Source organism: Vidua macroura, chromosome 4, assembly GCF_024509145.1.
Source record: "Vidua macroura isolate BioBank_ID:100142 chromosome 4, ASM2450914v1, whole genome shotgun sequence".
Lineage (NCBI taxonomy): Eukaryota > Metazoa > Chordata > Aves > Passeriformes > Viduidae > Vidua > Vidua macroura.
Window position 1 is genome coordinate 64,593,460 of NC_071574.1, and position 19,371 is coordinate 64,612,830.

General features: G+C 36.0%; 1 protein-coding gene across 3 annotated transcripts in view; it reads right to left on the reverse strand.

Annotated features, from left to right (window-relative positions):
• The window catches only part of HTT (huntingtin), a 77,016-nt gene that overhangs the window by 33,350 nt on the left and 24,295 nt on the right, over positions 1-19,371 (reverse strand). For all 3 annotated transcript variants that reach the window (XM_053975050.1, XM_053975049.1, XM_053975051.1), the window contains 21 exons: positions 18,677-18,835; positions 18,489-18,586; positions 18,071-18,210; positions 17,172-17,235; positions 16,678-16,778; positions 14,989-15,135; positions 13,845-13,965; positions 13,530-13,606; positions 11,204-11,355; positions 10,617-10,819; positions 9,635-9,761; positions 8,830-8,957; positions 8,056-8,166; positions 7,416-7,493; positions 6,733-6,956; positions 6,142-6,220; positions 5,847-6,008; positions 4,891-4,946; positions 3,952-4,100; positions 3,141-3,277; positions 1,144-1,260 (listed from right to left, as the gene is read on the reverse strand). In XM_053975050.1, coding sequence (XP_053831025.1) covers positions 1,144-1,260; positions 3,141-3,277; positions 3,952-4,100; positions 4,891-4,946; positions 5,847-6,008; positions 6,142-6,220; positions 6,733-6,956; positions 7,416-7,493; positions 8,056-8,166; positions 8,830-8,957; positions 9,635-9,761; positions 10,617-10,819; positions 11,204-11,355; positions 13,530-13,606; positions 13,845-13,965; positions 14,989-15,135; positions 16,678-16,778; positions 17,172-17,235; positions 18,071-18,210; positions 18,489-18,586; positions 18,677-18,835 — 2,630 coding nt within the window. The remainder of the gene's footprint in view (positions 1-1,143; positions 1,261-3,140; positions 3,278-3,951; positions 4,101-4,890; positions 4,947-5,846; positions 6,009-6,141; positions 6,221-6,732; positions 6,957-7,415; positions 7,494-8,055; positions 8,167-8,829; positions 8,958-9,634; positions 9,762-10,616; positions 10,820-11,203; positions 11,356-13,529; positions 13,607-13,844; positions 13,966-14,988; positions 15,136-16,677; positions 16,779-17,171; positions 17,236-18,070; positions 18,211-18,488; positions 18,587-18,676; positions 18,836-19,371) is intronic.

The window sequence follows — 19,371 nt, forward strand, 5'->3', positions numbered from 1 at the left end:
ATATTACATATATTTCATTTGGAGAAATAGGCCTTATTCAGAGAATGAGACCAGAAGACCTATTTGTCATAAAATTTAGAGACTTTTCTCCTCACTGCACATCCCACCAGGTTTATTTATAGACTGCAATGCTGGTCACGATTAAACTTAAGCAGGTAATTCGGAGAAAGGAACCTAATCATCAGAAAAGTGAACAGCTACAGTGGTAGGACAGCCTACTTGAGCAGTGTTTTAGATAAATTATAAAGCAATCAACTGCAAAAAGCAAAGGACTGGACTACAAATCTAGATGACCCTACCCTGCTTAAATAATTTGGAAGATGATCATGTGCAGTCACACAAAACAACAGCAATTTCACTTTGTCAGCATTTTAGCTCTGCTCTAAAACTGTTGTCTGATCCTGCCCACTCTCCCCGACCATGAGATCTCCCAGGATTGGGGAACTGCCATCATGGAGCAAAGAATATCTGGGGCTAGAGCACCTCTGTTATGGAGACAAGCTGGGAGAGCTGGGGTTGTTCAGCCTGGAGAAGGCTCTTCCAGTACCTAAAGGGGCTATAAGAGAACTGGAAAGGGACTTTTTGGCACAGGCAGGTAGTGATAGGACAAGGGGGAATGGCTTTACACTGAAAGAGGGTGGATTTATACTAGGAAGAAATTCTTTACTGTGAAGGTGGTGGGGCACTGGAATAGGCTGCACAGAGAAGGGATGGTTGCCTCCTTCCTGGAAGTGTACAAGACCAGGTTGGATGGGGCTTTGAGTAATCTGGTCAGGAATTAGACCCACTGTAGCCACAAAAAAAATAAATCTGACATTCTATGAACATGGGACCATCTTCACACCATTTTAGTAAGTGCTCTGATATAATCATGTATCTAAGAGAAACAGAATGCCCTTCCTCTGGAGACAGTCTTGATCATATACTGCATATACTTCATGTATTTAAATATGAACTTCATCACTTCCAAGACTTAAGTTTACCTTGCAGCAGTTGTTTTTTCCATATATGGCAACCACAATTTCAATATAATTTGTCTTCATACAAAAAAAGGGAAAAATCAAATACTCAAAGCCACTATTGATACATACATTACAGTGATTATTTAAGGTGTTTATAGAATTAAAGCAATCATATAAGCACCTGTTGTTTTGCAAGCATTGGGAGAATGATGTCAGCTATTTGCCGAGACAATCTCTTCCATTTGTCTTCATTTTCTTTATGACACTGTTGCAATACCAAGATGAACATTTCTAGCACCTGAGGAAAAGTAAAAAAAAAAGTAAGCAAACATCCATACTAACAGAAAACATTCCAGTAATATCATAGCAAGAAAGAACATTCATTTCAACCACATACCAAAAAGACAAAAGGGGAAAAAAACCCCACATGATAAACCCTTATTTTCAGGTTAAAAGCCTGTTCTTAGCTGCAAGTTTTTGGTGGTGGTTTTTAAAGAATTTTCCAGTTACTGTCATAAACTAGAATAAAAAAGTTTACTTTGTACTTTTAAAAATGGTATTCATCAAAAGACTACTCAAACAACTAGAAAAAGAATCATAAATCTAAATACCACACCATTTATTCAACAAAAAGGGGAGGAAGAAAGAAAGCAAATTTCTACATATATACTCTGTCTTGACTCTAGCTCCAATAAAGTTTAAATTTGGTCTAGGAAACAAAACAGAATTTTTATGGGGCTCATCCACCTGAGATATGTCACTTTTATATAAAAGACGGGTTACAGGTTTGAGGGTTATAGAGACCACACTTTGAAGGACAGGCAGACAAGAGACACAGCAAGCAAAAATGTTAATATATGGACTGGGAAGGGGGACAAAAAAATCTGTTTCAGGAAACAAGTTAGAGCACTTCTAAAAGCAAATTCAGGTAGGGAGATTCCCAGGTGATTTTCTTTCCAAAAGATTTTTTCAGGAGAGGAGATAGGAGCAATTCCAGGCTACAAAACTTAACTCTAGAGCTCCATGGGTGGCAGCTCCTGTTGTAATAGAAAAAACCTGAAGGCTGCAGCTCTGGGAACCTCTCAAATGTCCAGGGAAACCACTGCAGACCATCCCAGCCAACAGAACAACACGACAGCCCAGGGTTGGTTTATACGTATTGCACCAGCAGAAGGTAGAATAAGAACTACAAATGGAATGGTGTGGGAAGAGCAGTGCATGGGTGGTCTTTAATAGGTTAAGTGTGTCAGAAGGGGATCTGCCAGCAATTGCAGTACCTTATGTAACAGAAAATTATTCACTATTTCACATCATGTGTCTACAGTGTCATTTCATACAGTTATATTAGTCATTTTATGATTATAAAACTACAAATTCAAAAGAAAATGTGGATACACAAAATTACCCCAATCTGAACACGCAGTTCTAACAAATTATTTTGACAAGATGTACTGACTTTTTTCAGAAAATACAGTGCTTACATTAGCATACACTAGAACTGCATTTTCACATTATGAAAGGCACATCAGGTTTGTTAAGCACCTGAATAAGCAGTAAAATCCTATGTTGATCATGACACTTCTCTCAAAATTACTTTTATGTTTTTCTTTAAAACAAAGTGTATTGACAAAAGTCATTGTTACACTCCTACAAAGCAGAAACATGTTTTCCAAAGTCTGGGTCAACGTAGTAAGTCATAACAAATACCTAATTACCAGTGTCATTACCTTGTTCAAGTAAGTGTTATTCAAGATATTGTTATAGTACAGCAATATCTAAATCATCTCCATGCAGCATTTTTCCTAATTTTAAACTTGTCTCCTTCTCCATTTTACTCCCATTCTTTTAAGTTTCTTCTCTTCCACCAACCTTCTGTTTATTCTGTCTGCAACACAGCTAAGATCATGATCCTAACTGGAGCTTTTTCGTTTTTTGGCTTGACTAGGAAATTCTACAGATATGTTACTTGACCTGAAATACTAATTTGTAGTGCAGAACCTTTCCCATATCCTTAAAAATCTTTGCATACTGTCTATATAAGGAAAGATACCACACACAGTCCAGCTATTCCAGTTTTGTCCAGAAAATCATTAATGTTGCCTGAAGCACTTTTAGCAGTCACAGCAATGTTACCCTTTCACAGAACACAATTAGGGACCCTTCATCCTCCTCTCCTACCTGATGGTACTGGATAAGTCTCAGCAGCATTGACACTACAACCTCCTTCTGAGTTTCCAGTTCTTTTCCAGCATCAGCTTTATTTGTTCCTCTTAACACAAAGAGATCATGAACAATGGGTTGCAGAGCTGGTATTGCTGAAATAAGATGCATTTCTTTTAGTATTTTAGTATGAGACAAATCACTCCTGAACAGTGATTTCTTGAACTAACAGTTCAGTTACTAAAAGTAAACTGGGTTCTAGTTCATTAAAAGTTTTACCCATACCTAAATACCCACAAACCCCATATTTAGCATGCATAATGATGGAAATTGTTTTACTTCTTTTAGAAAATTTAAATTATGGACACATTTGCCCATTCTTACAGAGCTAAAAAAAAAAGATATTTTTATAAAGTATTTCTCTGCAGAATCACTGGGAAATATGAGAGAGATGCTTCTACTTAAAGTCTGAAAGTAGAAGGAAATGGAAGTGGACAAAAAATTAAAACCAAAGCCTTGCACATACTGCTAAGGTGTGAACTTATTACTGAATAAAGTTTCAAATAAAAGCTTTGTTGCAATTATGAGCAATGCAAAATGTGGGGCAGCAGTGTTAGTATGATATAATACATTTCCTGAAGGAATTAAGTGAGAAGTATGTCACATCTTAGAAGTTAGTGTCTTCTGGAGCACTCAGCATGATAATGGTTTTCTGTAGCTTCGTAGTCAACATTGGATGTATTGCTGAACTATTAGTAATAAGTGTTGATGCCTTTTTTTTTTTTCTTTCCTTTTTTTTAATAGTTTTTTGGGGTTTTTTTAGAATTACCATGTGTAACAGCTTTCCTCCCACTGGCCATGATCCCATCACACAGCTGAATGATCTTGGGAATTCCAATTATTTGTTTGGAATGATATCGCTCGTAAGACAGCAACACCAAGAAAAAGAAGATATTAGGAATAATTGCTTCAGACTCCCTGAAAACAAAACAAAAAATTCAAGTGTCAAGTTTGCATTGCACAGTATAGTTCAGTAAAACCCATCTTTTTACAGTCAAGGTTTTTTTGAAGAATATGTTGTTCTGGTTTCATACAGTAGTTCTGTAATTTTCGTGCCCTGTTCTGTACAATGGGCTTTTTCCCCAGGGATTTCTTTCAATCTTTGACCACTACAGTTATAACACTATAACACACTGTCTAATGCACATTAGATTATTTCTGTAGAAGGCCCACAGAGCAAAAGAACAAGTTTTCTCTTCATTAAAACTCAAGTGTTTTAAAAACTCAAGAAAAATCAGAAATAACTGACAGTAAAAATTTCACTGCCTTGCTTATGACCTATTAGGTCCTATGCAATGTGTACCAGGTGACCAGAGTACATATGGATTCATTCTGTATCCACAATAGGAAGAAGTAGCTCTCCCTTAAGCAATTGCAATGAAATGCTGATTTCTGGAAGCATAGCTTTGGCAGAAGGGCCCAAAGGAATGCGTTTACAATACCAAAATGGAAGTTGAAGATTATTATTATTATTTTCTATTTTACTTCCTGACTTCTTCAGTCACATGGAACCTAAGATATCTGGAAGAGTTACTATTGGAACCAGATAATAAACAAGCACACTGCCCAGAAGAGAACTCTCCCTTTCTCATAAGGCAGAAATAACCAGCAAATCTAATCACTACTTGTGACATATCACTAATCTATCTTTCCGAACAAGACAGCTGCAAAACCCTCATTATTCAAAGGCTCTTTGTCAATTTCATACCTGAACTGTCCTACTTCAATGTATTCAAACTGCTTTAGCACAAATCCAATAAACACCTAAAGAGAGAATAAAGTGTGCATCAGAACAGACATTTATTTCCATTTGAAACCATTTTGACAGTTATAGACAGGCACTGAAAATCATTTACACTATGTTATGAAATGTTCCCTGTGCAGTTACAGAAGATGGAGAAACCTGTTGAAGCTTATTACAGCTTGCATGAACTTATGACACGTTTAACCTGTAGTCTGTATATTTTTAAGTATAACTTCATCTTTCACTCATAAAATACAATATTTGAGGTATTACAGTCAAGAAGTTAAGAATCAGCCAAAAATCTAAACTGAGATAAAATCCAAAGCACTTATGCATTTAAAAGAATTATCTCTTTATGAACTTACAGAAAACTTAAGTATTGCAAGTCACCTTCATTTATGAACCTGAAAATAACTGTAGTAAATAAAACACTTCTAAGTAAACCACTTAAATTTTATTTTACAAATTCACTGCTTCTATGGACAACAACACAGACTACTGTATTTGCCATTAGCTCCCCTCACTGCCATTAACATCAAACAACAGTTGTCAGCCATGATGCTCATTATCAGTCATAAGGAAGTCCATACTCTCAGTATGGAAGAAGGTATTTCCATTTGTAAATGAAGTTTTATTTAATAAAACTGACTGTATTGTCCACATCATTTTATTCCTCAAGTCCATCTCATGGGCAGTTCTTAAATAATTGTTGCAGAACTCAAAAAGTCATTTACACGCAAAAAAAACCCGGAAGTCTGAAGTTATTTGTGGCTGAGGGGCAGGAAACTGAGTCTCACCCTCCTTTAAGTCTTGACTTTTAGTACAATGAATGGACTGCTGGAAATATTTTTGCTGCAGATATTAATTGAGCCTGCTGGTGAGATCTGTATGACAATTTGCAAATGTGGAGAGGTACCAACCTGATCTGAATCCAGAAGACAGTAGTTAACTCGCAGCTGAACCAGTTGAGCAAGCAAGTCTAGAACTTGTCTCTGCAGCTGTACCGACGTTGTTGTTGTGTATTGTTTCAATGCTTTTATGACAAGGGGTTCAAATAAACGAATGTGATTGTGAATAGCATTCTGTAATAGAGAGATTTTAAAGTAATCTAACATCTGAACATGTCTCTGATTCAAAGCCAAATTAGTTTTGAAAGGAGGAAAAATGTTTTAAATCTAAGGTACAGCTCTTTCAGAAGAACACAGACACAAGTACCTTATCAGCACGATGTTTTGCTGCACTGGAAATGCTAGTTTTCAGCTGTGTAGAAACTTTCTGCAGCACATCAAACCATCTGTTACAAAAAAAAATACAAAAAACCCCACACACATTAAAACAAATCTCAACAAATATACTGTCCTTAGATGCATTTTGCTGTGCCAATGCCAACTTCTCTTAAACTACCTGACTGCTTCAAGAATCTTAGTAGAAACAAAGGGCAGAGAATCTACAATACACTTTGATCAGAGGAAGATTTTCTAGTCTTTACTCAGCTATCCTTCTGCTTTTTCTTTTACACATTGACTATTTGCTGTATTTATAAATTAATAATACATTTTGAATACAAGCATTTAAAACTACTATGCTTTTAAAAAACTTCAATGATATCCATCTTAATGACTTCACTTCGCTTTGGAGAACACGTTAGTGATAACTGCATTCAGGATGTGCTCACCAAGACAAGTTACTCTGCTTAAGTCTGTATTTTCAAGTTACACAGCACCCCAATGATACTCACATTCATGAAAAACACTAAGAACAGACTCTAGTTCAAGTTAACATTATGATGTAAGGGAAGGAAGTTACCCTGAAGCATCATGCTCCTGCTCAGCCTGAACCATGTTCCTTAGACTGGCATCAGCAAGGGCCTGTGTGAAGTGTGTGTAGGGTGCCATGAAGCAATAGTGGTAGAGACCAGGTCTCAGATTGGAGGAACCCAAGCGCTGAGCTTTGCCTTGAGCCTTGCTGGGGTTTGAAGACAAGCCATCATACTGAGAAGCCAGATTTGTCCCAAACAAAGTTTTCAATAACTAGAGAAGAAAATTGGAAGAAGAAAAGTTAACATTTCAGGAAAAAAAAAAAAACCCTGACTTGTCTCCCACTGTAATTAATCCTTGAGGACTTAAACCTAAATATTTAATTGGAAGCCTGCAAGAAATCCATCACTAAGGCAGTCAGTTCTTTGCTTTCTAGGGTTTTTTGATGCAGTTAACTGGTTAAAGAACACTTTTGGTAAGGTAGGAAACAAGCTTGTTTTCTGAACATTAGTTAAAATAGTTCTGTGAATTGGAAGCAGTTCAAGAGGAAACTAATATCAAGTTACAGAGCAAGTAGTGAAAACGAAAGAAAATATGCTCTATTTGCTCCACCTGGGCCAGTGTTTCTACATACCACTTCCCTTAAAAGCATGGCCATTCTTAGCATCCAATTGACAGCCAAAGGACATCAGGATTAACACTCACACAACACATAAAAAAATAACTCCTTACCTGCTGTACACACACTGTTGCCATTGTTGGCTCTCTGTTGAAACATGATTTTAGATATCCCAGAATTTCTTCTACACACTAGAAAATCAGAAAAACAAGTGCATTAAATTGCGGGTTTCTTTCATTATATTAAAATATTACAGTGAAAACTGCTCAGTAGCACAGGTTTTTGTACTAAATACAATTACATTTATTTAAGGAAAATCAAGGAATTACATAAAGAAATAAAAATTCAACATTTTCCTCCTAATCTTAAAATACTACAATGTTTAACACCACAGTTCAGGAGAAAAAATATCAAGACACAGGAGAGGAAGGAGGACAGTAGGTCTTCTGACATTTTGTATATTTAAAACATATGAATATAGGGAATGACTGAAGGCAAATCATTTGGCTGGGAAGAAAAATTCCCATGTGAAATTTAAAAAGTAAAAAATTATTCCAGTTTTCAACAGCAGTAATTTAACCAGGAGAATCTGCTTTAGCACTTTATTCAACTTTGTGGAAGCACAACACTTCTAGGATTACTACCCCTTGGAAGAGTAGCAATTTTGAAATCAGTGATACCTGCTTTCTCCCAGTAAGGACCACGGATACTGGACAAGTTAACTACAAAAGAAAAATCAAACAAGTCTTATACCTTTCCAATGTCCTGAAGAGTAGCAAGTTCCAAGATTTGAGAGAGAACATCTAGGGCAGACCGTAAGAAACATCCAAACTTCTCATTCGTGTTCTGGAGATCCAAAGTAACCTGTTCCCAGAAAATAAAACCACATTTTTCCTTAACCATTACTTGACAAGGAGATACAAATTGCTGGAAGAAGTGGGTATTGACATAAAATGATCTTTTGTTTAGAATTTCACTGACAGCTTAGATTGCCTTAGGCATTGCTGAAATGGCAGGACTCCATTTTGACTAAGAAAAAAAAGGGATCTTCTTGCTTGAGGAAGGCCTAGGGCATTGACAAGCAACAGAGTTGGATGACGCATTTCTAATAAACACAGTAGGTGTAATAAGAACACAATTCTTGAAGTGTACATATCAGATCTCTCTAGAGATTGCATCTTCTGTCACCTGAACTAATGAAGAAAAAGCTTCCCCACCCTGGAATAAAGTGCAGAGAGAACAGACACGGGGATTTATTTGGGATTGCCAAGCCACCAAAGAGTCATTTTTTACCAGCAATAATGACAGCAGAGAAACAATAGGGTGACAGTGCCTATCATGGGTTGTTGTTTGGCCAGTTTTTGTTTTTATTGGTGGTAGTTGTGATCTTTCTTTAAATTCTTTTTTTGTGTGTATAAACTGTTTACACAGGTAAACAAGTGAGCTGACAGAGGCAGAGCCTGTTTAAAAGAAACAAAGTTATTATCCAACCCCATTGCAGTCCAATCAAACAATATCATGCAGTACCTTATAATTAGCATGGGTTGCTTTCAAGACATCATATAACTTCAGGTATGATGGAAGATGATAAAAGCTTCCTACTGAAGATGATTTACTTGTTGGAACAGGTCCTGTAGCATCAGTTTGCCTAGAAGCTTAAAAGAATATCAGAGATTAGCACAATATGCCTTTTCGAGTCTGCTCATGACATGTACACAATATAATTTACCACATCTGCATTATTAAACAGTATGGTTTTTTCAATCCACATGTATATTCCAAACTGCAGAAATAAACTGTGCACAACTAGAAAATGAACAGCATTCCAACGATCCAGCCTGCTGTAGTAAGAGAAATTAACCCAGAGGGCTTAATACTGAAGTGCATGTACAATTTACAAAACAGAATTAACACATGTTTCCTTCATTATTTATTAATGAAAGAAAATGCTTCAAGATTCATTATCTCATTTCTAAAAGCAATGTAAGTCACTCCTGCCAAAAGCTGGAAGCCAACATTTAAATTTATTTTAAGTAACATATGTGCAAGAATTATTTTAGTCAATAGCTGAGTAGATTCACAAAAAGTGAAGAAAAGGATTCAGCAGTGCTTTTGTTCTGAAAAGTACAGTTAATTTTCAGCTTACAGTTAATAAAAACCAAAACAGTAAAGAAGCCCCCACCCACGGCTGCCTTTCCACCACTGCAGTACCCTGCCAGCCTCTTGAACTGAAGCTCCAGGATGGTTACTCAGCTTTATTTCTTCTCTCTCTGCCATAACCACACGCTGTGGGGCAGGTAGCTGGAAGGGTTAACAGAAGTGATGTGCCTACCTGGACTTGCTTCACCACTCTTTTTAGGGCTCATTGGCACAGATGCCTGCTCCACAGACTCCCTCTCTTTCCCCTTTCTCCGAATTGGACTAAGAGAAGGTGGGTTTGTGAGAGAAGGTAATGCTGCCTAGAATTAAAAGAAGCTTTATCAGTTTTGTAAGCAAGTAGGTTTTTTTCTTCTACAAAAATACAAGCATATGCTTTTGTTTAAACTGCCCTTCATTTGACTGTCAGTTAAATTGAAATGTTTCAGGTTCAGGACATTAATTTCCTGTGTAAAAAGGAAATAGTTTAATATATTCCCTACTTTATTTTCAACTTCAGCATAGGCCAATGAGTTGAAATTTTCAGCTTCAGCATAAGCCAGTAAGATGAAATTAGAGCTCAATGACTATCCTTCCTTTTGATTCCAGATAAAGGAGTGTCAAAATTATATTCAAACATTTTTAAAATATGAAGAAATTACTGATTTTAACAATACTGTCTTACAGTTTCTAAATCAGTCTCTAAATGCATATGCCTCAAAAAAATCTCCAAAACCCTCAAACCTGGAAGTACCTCATATAACCAGAAGTCAAAATATTTTACAGGATATTCAGAAGACAAGTTATTTTTAGCCCCTAAAGGAGCTAAGTGCATTACAACCAGCCAACCAACCCAAAAGTCAACACATTTCCCAGAGTATGCAATCCAGTACTTCACATACTCTACATACTCCTCACTGAATTAATGTTTCAAGTGAAGTCAGCAGGAATAAAAGACTCAAAATTTAGGGTAATATTTTAAACACTGCAGAACTAAAGAAAAACCTGTTACGTGAAGAAAAATATGCACTTTTTTCATGGTACTTGCTTTACTACACAGAATGGAGTAATTATCAAGGAATTAGATACTTACCTATATCAAGTCTAAAATGTGAAGAGGTCTATAGCACAACTGTATTTAAGTCACATAATTTTATTTTTTTATTTTTAATATATACCTTTACTGCTGGACCAGGAGCAACATCATCCATCACATGTGCACAAATATTAATGACCTTCAGCAGATGAGAAAAGAGCTGTTCTACTAAAGTGACAAGAGCTCGATCTGACAGAGCTGGCCAGGGTTCCTCCTGCTTTGCAGCACCTTGGTTTGCATCTTCTTCAGCACTCCAGGGATTCTTTAAGCACTTGGGAGCACTTGCTGCAATTTCAGGAAATAGAAGACAAAACTTGGAATTAAGCACCAGAAAATTTTGAAGGCAGCTATGGTTATTGTCTCTATATGAACAGAAGTTCAATCAGAATTTCAAAGCCAGGAGTAGCTGCAGAGTTAAAACCAACAAAATTTGAATTCTTTGTACCCAGCTTGTACCAAGTATGCCCTTTGGCAACTGGAGGAAATTTGCAACTTAGCTACAAAGAGCTAGTTTCTTTTCAAATCTCCTGGGTGCAAGTTCCTTCTTTATTTCTTCTGCTTACTCTTGTAAGTTTTTCATGGCATACAATCAGAATAGAGTGAGATATGGCCCTTCTAATCCTAATGATAAAATATAAGGACAATCCTACTTTTCTTGTCCTGCCTTACCTGCAAGCAAGTTTCCAGTCAAAATCAAAGCATCCTGATGTGCTGAGAGGTCCAGTGGGAACCATGCTGATGAAAGGAGGGACAGGACCAAGCCAGCCATACCAATGGTGCAGCCCTTCTGAGGTTCATCTGAAGAACTTGGCTGGGAAACACTGGAAGTTTAATTTTGGAATGTCACTACTTTTTTTCCTCCTTTTGGCAAATTAAAAGTCTTGAGAAAACCAACAGTCAAGCAGATGGCTAATCTAGTGAAATGAAATCTGTGCTACAGAAATACACATTTAACACTCAAATACAAACTCAAAAAACAATTTGCAGCAGAGACCTGACAATACTCTGGTTTCTTTAAGAGCCATTGCCTTCCTTTTAATAGCAAATCCCAAGGCTATAGTGACATCTACTGATAAACTGAAGAATTCTGTATTTATTTGCTACCCACTACAGTCCTCAAATATCTTCAGTTAAGTCTTGTGCATATATGCAAGGTAAGGATGGGAGACATTAGCTGTAGTATTGCAATGTAACAAGATAGTGCTTTAAAGTGACAATAAATTAATTAAACAATTGCATTCCATCAAATCCTCTCTATTTTTTGAGTGAATTCTATCCAAGATGCTAGTTTTCTGCTGTATTCTGTGTTTTCCTTGACAATAATTATAAGACCAGATTTTCCCATGGAAGTCAAGTTTAAGAAAGGGCAGGCAGAGATCACCAGAAGATGTTTGACAGAATACTCTGTGAATTACACACATCACTTCAAAGCTGTAAGACCTATATACTCCAGTTTCTTTCAGGAAAAGACCTTATGCAACCTCTAAATAAAGGGAATCTGAAAATCTTTCAAAATATCTTTTAATTTGAAATAATTAAAATCTTCTAATATAGTTCCTCTGGTCTAACACAACTACAGGAATTTCAGAAAATTAAACTGACACTAAGTGTAGCTATTAATTTGATAAAGCTCCAGAAGTAATTACACTGCCTTCCTTTAGTTTTTGTAAAGTATTTTCACAGGCACCTGTTATTTATTTCACATACAGTCAGAAATCCATTACTTAATCCATGTTGAGCTGTACAGAGTTGGAATGCAGCACTACCGGTAACTTCTTAATCATAAGAACAACAATACTTAAGATATGAAGGAACTTTGGCAAAATTCTCACCTTACTATCCATGTTATTATATTCTTATTATCCAGAACAATAAATGTCCATATCCACAGAACTAAAATTACAGTCCAAATTAGTATAAACACTGGGCAAAAATTTGTGAAGAAGGAATCAGAGGAAAGGGCAAAGGCTATGTCATTGGATCATTCATGAATATTACACACATCTTTAAAACATTTTTAAGCTAGGTAGAAGAGAAGATATATTGATTTTATTTTCCAGCTAAGTACTGCTCACATCATTTTTTATCACTGGACCACACCTTTTATGCTACATATACCACAGTTAGGGCCAGCAAGGGAAGCAAGGGCCTGCTGATAAGAAAAGCACCTGAGAGATGATGTTTTTTTGGGGGGTTGGGTTTTGGTTTTAAAATAAGACAAAAATTCCCAGCCTAACAGAGTAAGAGACACAATGACAGCAACAAAGAAAATCAACACAAATTATATTAGATGTATTTAAAAACTGAACAGCTCCACAGGTGCACATCTCCATAACTACTTTTACTGCTCACATGGCACAGCAGTAATAATCAGGCAAAATCGAAGCTTTTAGCCTGCCACCTGTACATTTTCATCCTGAAGAAACTCTTCAGAATGTAAGTAATTTGAGACTATCATGTATTACCTATATTAACACTGAAGTATTACAGATACCCAATTTGCTGTTCCCACTCAGTGTGCCAAATGAGACCAATTTAAATGCATCTGACAATATTATAGCAGGCAAGACGAACCAGCTTCCTTGACCCACCATTTTTCAACACAGATATGAAACCAAGATGAAAATTTTAATGTTCAAATTTTAAAGAGATACTACAAAATATAATATCCCAAAGATAAACATCCTTTCAAAAGCATGGAATATCTTCTCCTATATCACATTTCATAGATGCTGACTGTATCTATCTTTCTATAAGAGCAGTTGCAGCCAATCCCTGTGACAGACACCGTGGTTCCAGGGATGACAAATGCTGGCACTTAATACCCTGACAACCTGAAGTTATAATTTTCTGTATTCTGTACAAAGTTCTTAAAGAACTGCTAAGATAAGCTTACCAGCATATACCTAAACCAGGACTTCAATGTCTAAGTAAATCCACTTCTGTTTCACAAATGTGACTTTCAGAAGTTCAATTAACAAAAGAGGGAACATACCCACAGTGCCATCCCACACTCCAGGTGCAGACTGGAAATGTTGTGGAGAGAAGGCACAAAGCTTCACAGCAGCCAAACTGAAAAGCAGACACCAAGAATCAAATTAGTTTCACCAGGGAAGAGTTAGCAACACAGTATCTTAAGAGTGAGAATTAAATCTATTACTACTGCCATTGTCACAGTACAAAAGCCCCAGATACAGTCAGGAAATCATGAAAAAAAAAGCAAGCATGTAAAATAGGAAAAAGTCAGCCACCATAGCAAGAAAACTCAAAGAAACTCTATTTACAAGAATTCACATATAAGAAAACTCACCGTAAGTGCTCTTGTAGTGGATATTGTCAATGCATGGGAAACTGCTGCAATAACCCTTGAAAGGTTGTTTTCCATAGTGACATCTGTTGGACTTTGCAGCATATTGTAACCTCTGTATGCTCTGAAATAAAAACATTAATACCCACTAAAACATGTACTTAAAACCCCCCATCCCAATCAAAAATTAATTGTATTAATTAAATATTTAAGCTTAAATTACTATTATGTGTTTCATAGATTGCTTGTAACATACAAAACCAGAGAACAGTCTAAATACCATCTTATATTGTAGTATTTTTGGGGTTGTATTAGTAAATGCTATTTAATTTATAAATAAAACCTCTTTGTTAGTGAACAGAAATCAACTGTCAGTTTCTAACTAGATACTTGAGAAATGACCACCAATTTAACTTTGCTGTTGTCTTTGCTGTTGGTCAAATGGATTCAACATTTTTGCATGCCCAAAAAGTTAGGATTATTGCTGTAGAAACTCTATTTTCTATCCAGAATAACACTGGATCCACAAAGTTCTATTGCTTCCATACTATAGCATATATCTTAGGTGACAAGATCAAGACCATATAGCAAAAGGCATAGAATTAAAAACTTTTATGACAAACTGATAGAATCCAACAACCCCTATAAATACATACAACTCATACTGTCTATAAGACAGAAAAAGTACAGCTGGCAGCAAAAATACAAGAAGATCACACTATCAAAACTAGAATTTATTTTTAAATGATAAAGGGAGTACAGCCTTCTGCAACTACAATCATTAAACAGGATGTGGAGAGTTATAAACCTGATCAACATCTGAAGATCAGTAACATACATACAATTAGCTTGAAAAGCTGGACTTGGTTTTGTAATTTAATGGGCAAGTAGGGTGACTTCAGGATGGAGAGAAGAAACTATCTCAAAACAATGACTCTGTGTGTGAGCACATCACCAGTAACTCACAGCATACTCTTGGAACATGACTCAGTTTCTGTAGAGGTTAAACCTACTACAGGTGCTCCTACAGACTAGAAAAGGAATTCATAAGCATGTGGATTTGCAGGACTTAACTACAATCCTAGACACTGCAAAGTAAAATTTGGGTCTCCATTCCTTTTGAAGCAAGGCCAGGCAGATAACACACCTGGTGATAGTGCTCACTGCAAAGTGAGATGGGGGCTGTGTTTCATGCATGAGGAGTTTCAGGTAGACACTGCTTTGGTCTCGTGCTACTGCCACAACTGGGTCAGCCTGTCCTTGATCACAGTTATAAAACAGCTTTGGAACAAGCCTGAAAGAAAATTGAGTGTCAAAAAGAAAAATTATTATTCAGATATTATTTAACACCTAGTTTAAATGCATTTAATATACACCTCAGCAAGCTACATTTGTTAATTGCACATATCAAATTGTAAATAGCTATTACCTAAATTTATTAAGCTGAATTAATCTTTATATAACTGCTCTTCATTACAACCAAGGAGCTCAAGTCAGGACAAAGCAACTGCTAGAGACATACAGTAATTTAAAAAAAAGTCTTTTCTGGAGATACCTGCCCACACATACTACAACAAACACTTACACAGATTACTTCTCTCTTGCTGTTCCCTGATCTCCCCAGATATTTTCCCCATGAGTAGCTGTATCAACCGAGAACTCATTTTTACTGAAAAATTTTTACTATCCGATTTCTATGCAGCAAAACCAAAACATAAAATCAAATCTAGTCTTCTTGAACAACAGTATTTTCAACTTATGTAAAAGTAAAAAGCTATTTTACACATGTTTTTGTAATCTCAGTGAGGGTACTTCCAATGAATGTCCTTACTGGATGTTTCAAGGGGTTTCTACAAGCTTGTAGCAGCTTTCTTGGGCAAGTTAAGTCTTTTCCAATCTTAACACAGCTCCTGTCACTAAGTCAGCATAAAGATCCAAAAAACTTCAACTTGTTACCACTCAGTTAATAAAATAACTCCATTTCAGAATCAAGTCCCTTAATAAAAACCACAAGCTCTATGATGAAACAGTTCATGACTCCTCTGCTGAGCTGCTTTGGCAATACAAACACTTTTAAGTATCAGAACTTTAATATATTAGTTGTCCTTTATTTGTTATTAGGAATGGACAGCAATTAACAGTATGAAAAAACTAGGAAAAAAACTCCTCTGATAATAAAATATACCAGGAATTCAGTGTTACATGCTCCCAACTTCTTCAAACATAAAATTTAACTCTCTGAATTCCAGTAAATAAACTACCAACTAATCCTAACCCTTTGGTGCATTTATCTATACAGTAACTATAACTGTAGTAGGTTACAGCAAACATCTGCTTTGCAAACAAAATTAGCTGCTGCACTATGATCAGTGAGCACAAAGGTTTTAAGATACACTGTGTATGACCATGTGCAAACTACAGCGGTTGGGAGCTGGGACAAATATGTAGAACTGCAACATTTTAAGTCAATCAGCCACTGCCAGGATACTGAACAAACCACTTCAGGATGAAGAAAAATATTCTGAGGAAGTTGAGACTGAAAGTGACCCTCAGAATGTAATACAATGTAATACCCTCAGAATGTAATTTAATGTAATTGGATTGCTAATAGAAAGCAAAGTACAATTACCTGATGAGTCAGAATGATGCATGTTCCAGGTACCATAAAGATGTATTTGTTTCCCATCTCTCTTTTGAATAAATATATATACATGCATATAGATATATATATGTATATTAAAAACACCCAAGTGATTATTTTAGTTATAGGTACACACCAATATGCAAATATCTTTCTAAAGTTCTCTTTTTCTTTTCCTATAAATAAAAATTTCACCTCATTAAGGAAGCCGCAGCCACGTGTCTCACTCTTGGATCTTCATCTCCAAGCAGACTTATTACAACATTTTCAAGTACTCTCTCCTGAAGCTTTAATAGCTAGAAAATAAATTAGCACAGTAAATTAAGTTCACTGACCATTTTCATCATTTGATCACATTGTTAAAAGAGAGTTAACAAGTGAGATTTCATCTGTCATACAAGCCTGCAAGACCATCTTTACCTTAACATTGCCAACTGCATTCTCTAACTACACAAATGTCAATTTTTTTTAAGTTAAAAAAGAACAAGCCACAAACACACCACAGAAAATGAAGATATCTGATCTCCATAGTAAGTATATTCCCAAATGTAGTAAGTTCTAGAATGTGAATCTATTTGCACAAAAAGTACAATAGCCATCAGTGTTGACAGAATTTAAAAACAAAGTGATGACACTGCACTGGTACCTTAATCCAGAAACACAATATACTGATTAAACAATTTACTTACACCAGTATAATGATGAATACCTCTGTGCAAGCTCTCAGTCTTTCCTTCCAAGAAGTTGACTAGCCTATGACAAAATAGAATTTAGAGTACATTAGTTACCATTATGTGTTACTTCTCCCTTCACTGCCCTGATAGTTCTTTTTGTTTATTTAAAAAAAAAAAAAAAACACTATAGGAAAAATGTAGCTAACATTTTTTGCAGCCTTTAGAAAAGGTAAGTTATTTGCTGACCTACTATCTGGCTACTGTAACTGAAGAAAAACAGTCCTACCATTAAAAAAAAAATATTTAAAGACCATGATTTTAATTGTATTTTTCCCATGCACAGAACCATCAGACTATTTTGAAAAGACAGTACACATTCCAAACATCACTATTCACAAAGAGTCCACTTCTGTATGACCAAGGATAACTTGAAGAATTTTCATATAAACATCTTTTGTCTTTCAGCTTGGAAGAACCAAAAGAGAATGAAAGAATGTAAGAAAAAGAACAAGTCACATTTATTTCAGTATTAACAGAAACTGAGTGACTGCAGAGAGCTGACGACAGAGTACATGTCAGGGAAATTCTCTTTAAAAACACACAAAACTGGATGGAAAAACTAAGTTAGATTCCAAATGATATGGTCCCTCTCTGGTCACACATTTACAGAAGACTTGATACAACAGACCAATGAATTAAAAACTTCAATACAGCGTTACTAGGACTGGGCTTGGTTGTGCAGTCAGTGGTAACTTGACAAAGGAATTCATACAGGATTGACTGATCTGAATTAGTTTTAGGAAACTCATTAATGCTTCAGAAGAAATTGCACCATTACACAGTTTCCAAAGCACAGTTTCCTATGCTTCTCTGCACTTCAGCTACTACACCCATGGAAAAATACAAACACTCACCGAAAATCTACCTCTGCAAGTGTTTCCAGAAGTTCCGTCCTTACAAGCCAATATGAGCTGTTCTTCAGAGCAAGGAGGTCAACAATCAATTGCAAACCTAGTTCACTGTAACTGCTACTGCATAAGCTCATGATGCAATGCTGAGAAAAAAAATCAACTTTCAGTTATATTACAGAAGAGGTTCTCAGAAAAGCAGCATGAAAGTCATCCAAAAAACACCTGTTTTCTTTAGAATTCTAAAAAAAGTTATTGTATAAGAGCTAGGATAAGAACCAGAGCTGGGTACCCTGCAAGGCCAGAAAAGTTCTTCAGGAAGAAATCATTTTATGCTGAATGTTTAGACATCTGTGCATAGCATCCCAGTAATGAGTGACAACTCTGTGATCTGTGGTGGTGCAAATAAATTCCTAATGCTTACCCTCACAGCTGTACAAGCCAGTTTGCATGTAACAGAGGACTCGTCTTTCAGTGTTTTCTGTAACAGAGGTATGCAGTCTATCAAGGAAAAGAGATTTCCTAAAAAAAGAAAAAAAACCAATTTTGAGCAATGAAACATTACAATGTCACATTAAAAGACAAAAAGATACCCATAAAATAAAATGTTACCTGTTGAGCTTCTGACATTTATTAGCCATTTTTCCACATCAAAGCGGGATTTAATTAGAATGGAGTTGACAATTGTTCCACAGAGAATGGCAGTAGCTCCTCTAATCTGGGGATCTCCATGGTCAATATAGTTCAGAATGTCCGACACATATTGCTCTTCTAAGAAAATAAGTTACAACTACTTTATTTTAAAAATACTAGTATTAGACTTTACTGATTCATAAAAATGTTACAGTGGAGGTCTCAACTATTGGACAATCAACATCCAAAACATGCCCACCCTAGTTCTCCCCTTCTGAGATCCCTTTCTGTGCATGCAATCTACACATCAATCACACCATTCAGACCAATGATCACCTATTTAAAAACACTAGTGATTTATTTCAACTGTACACAAAATGCTCCAAGGAAACAAGAAGCATTTTGGTCAATGTATCAAAGCAGCCGCACACTTCAGGTCCCTGTGATTCATTTGTAAAAATGAACCTAATGGCTTAGGATGGAAGAATAAGATGGACTAAATTAAATTGGAAGAAAACATTTGTAAAAAAAACAAACCCCTTCCACATACTCATTGTTTTAAAACTGCTTCACCTTGTCAGAAGCAAGCTCATCCACTGAAACTTAAATCTTACTACAAAAAATATACCTCACCACATGCACAGCACATTCATTCCAATTTGTGCAGTATTTGT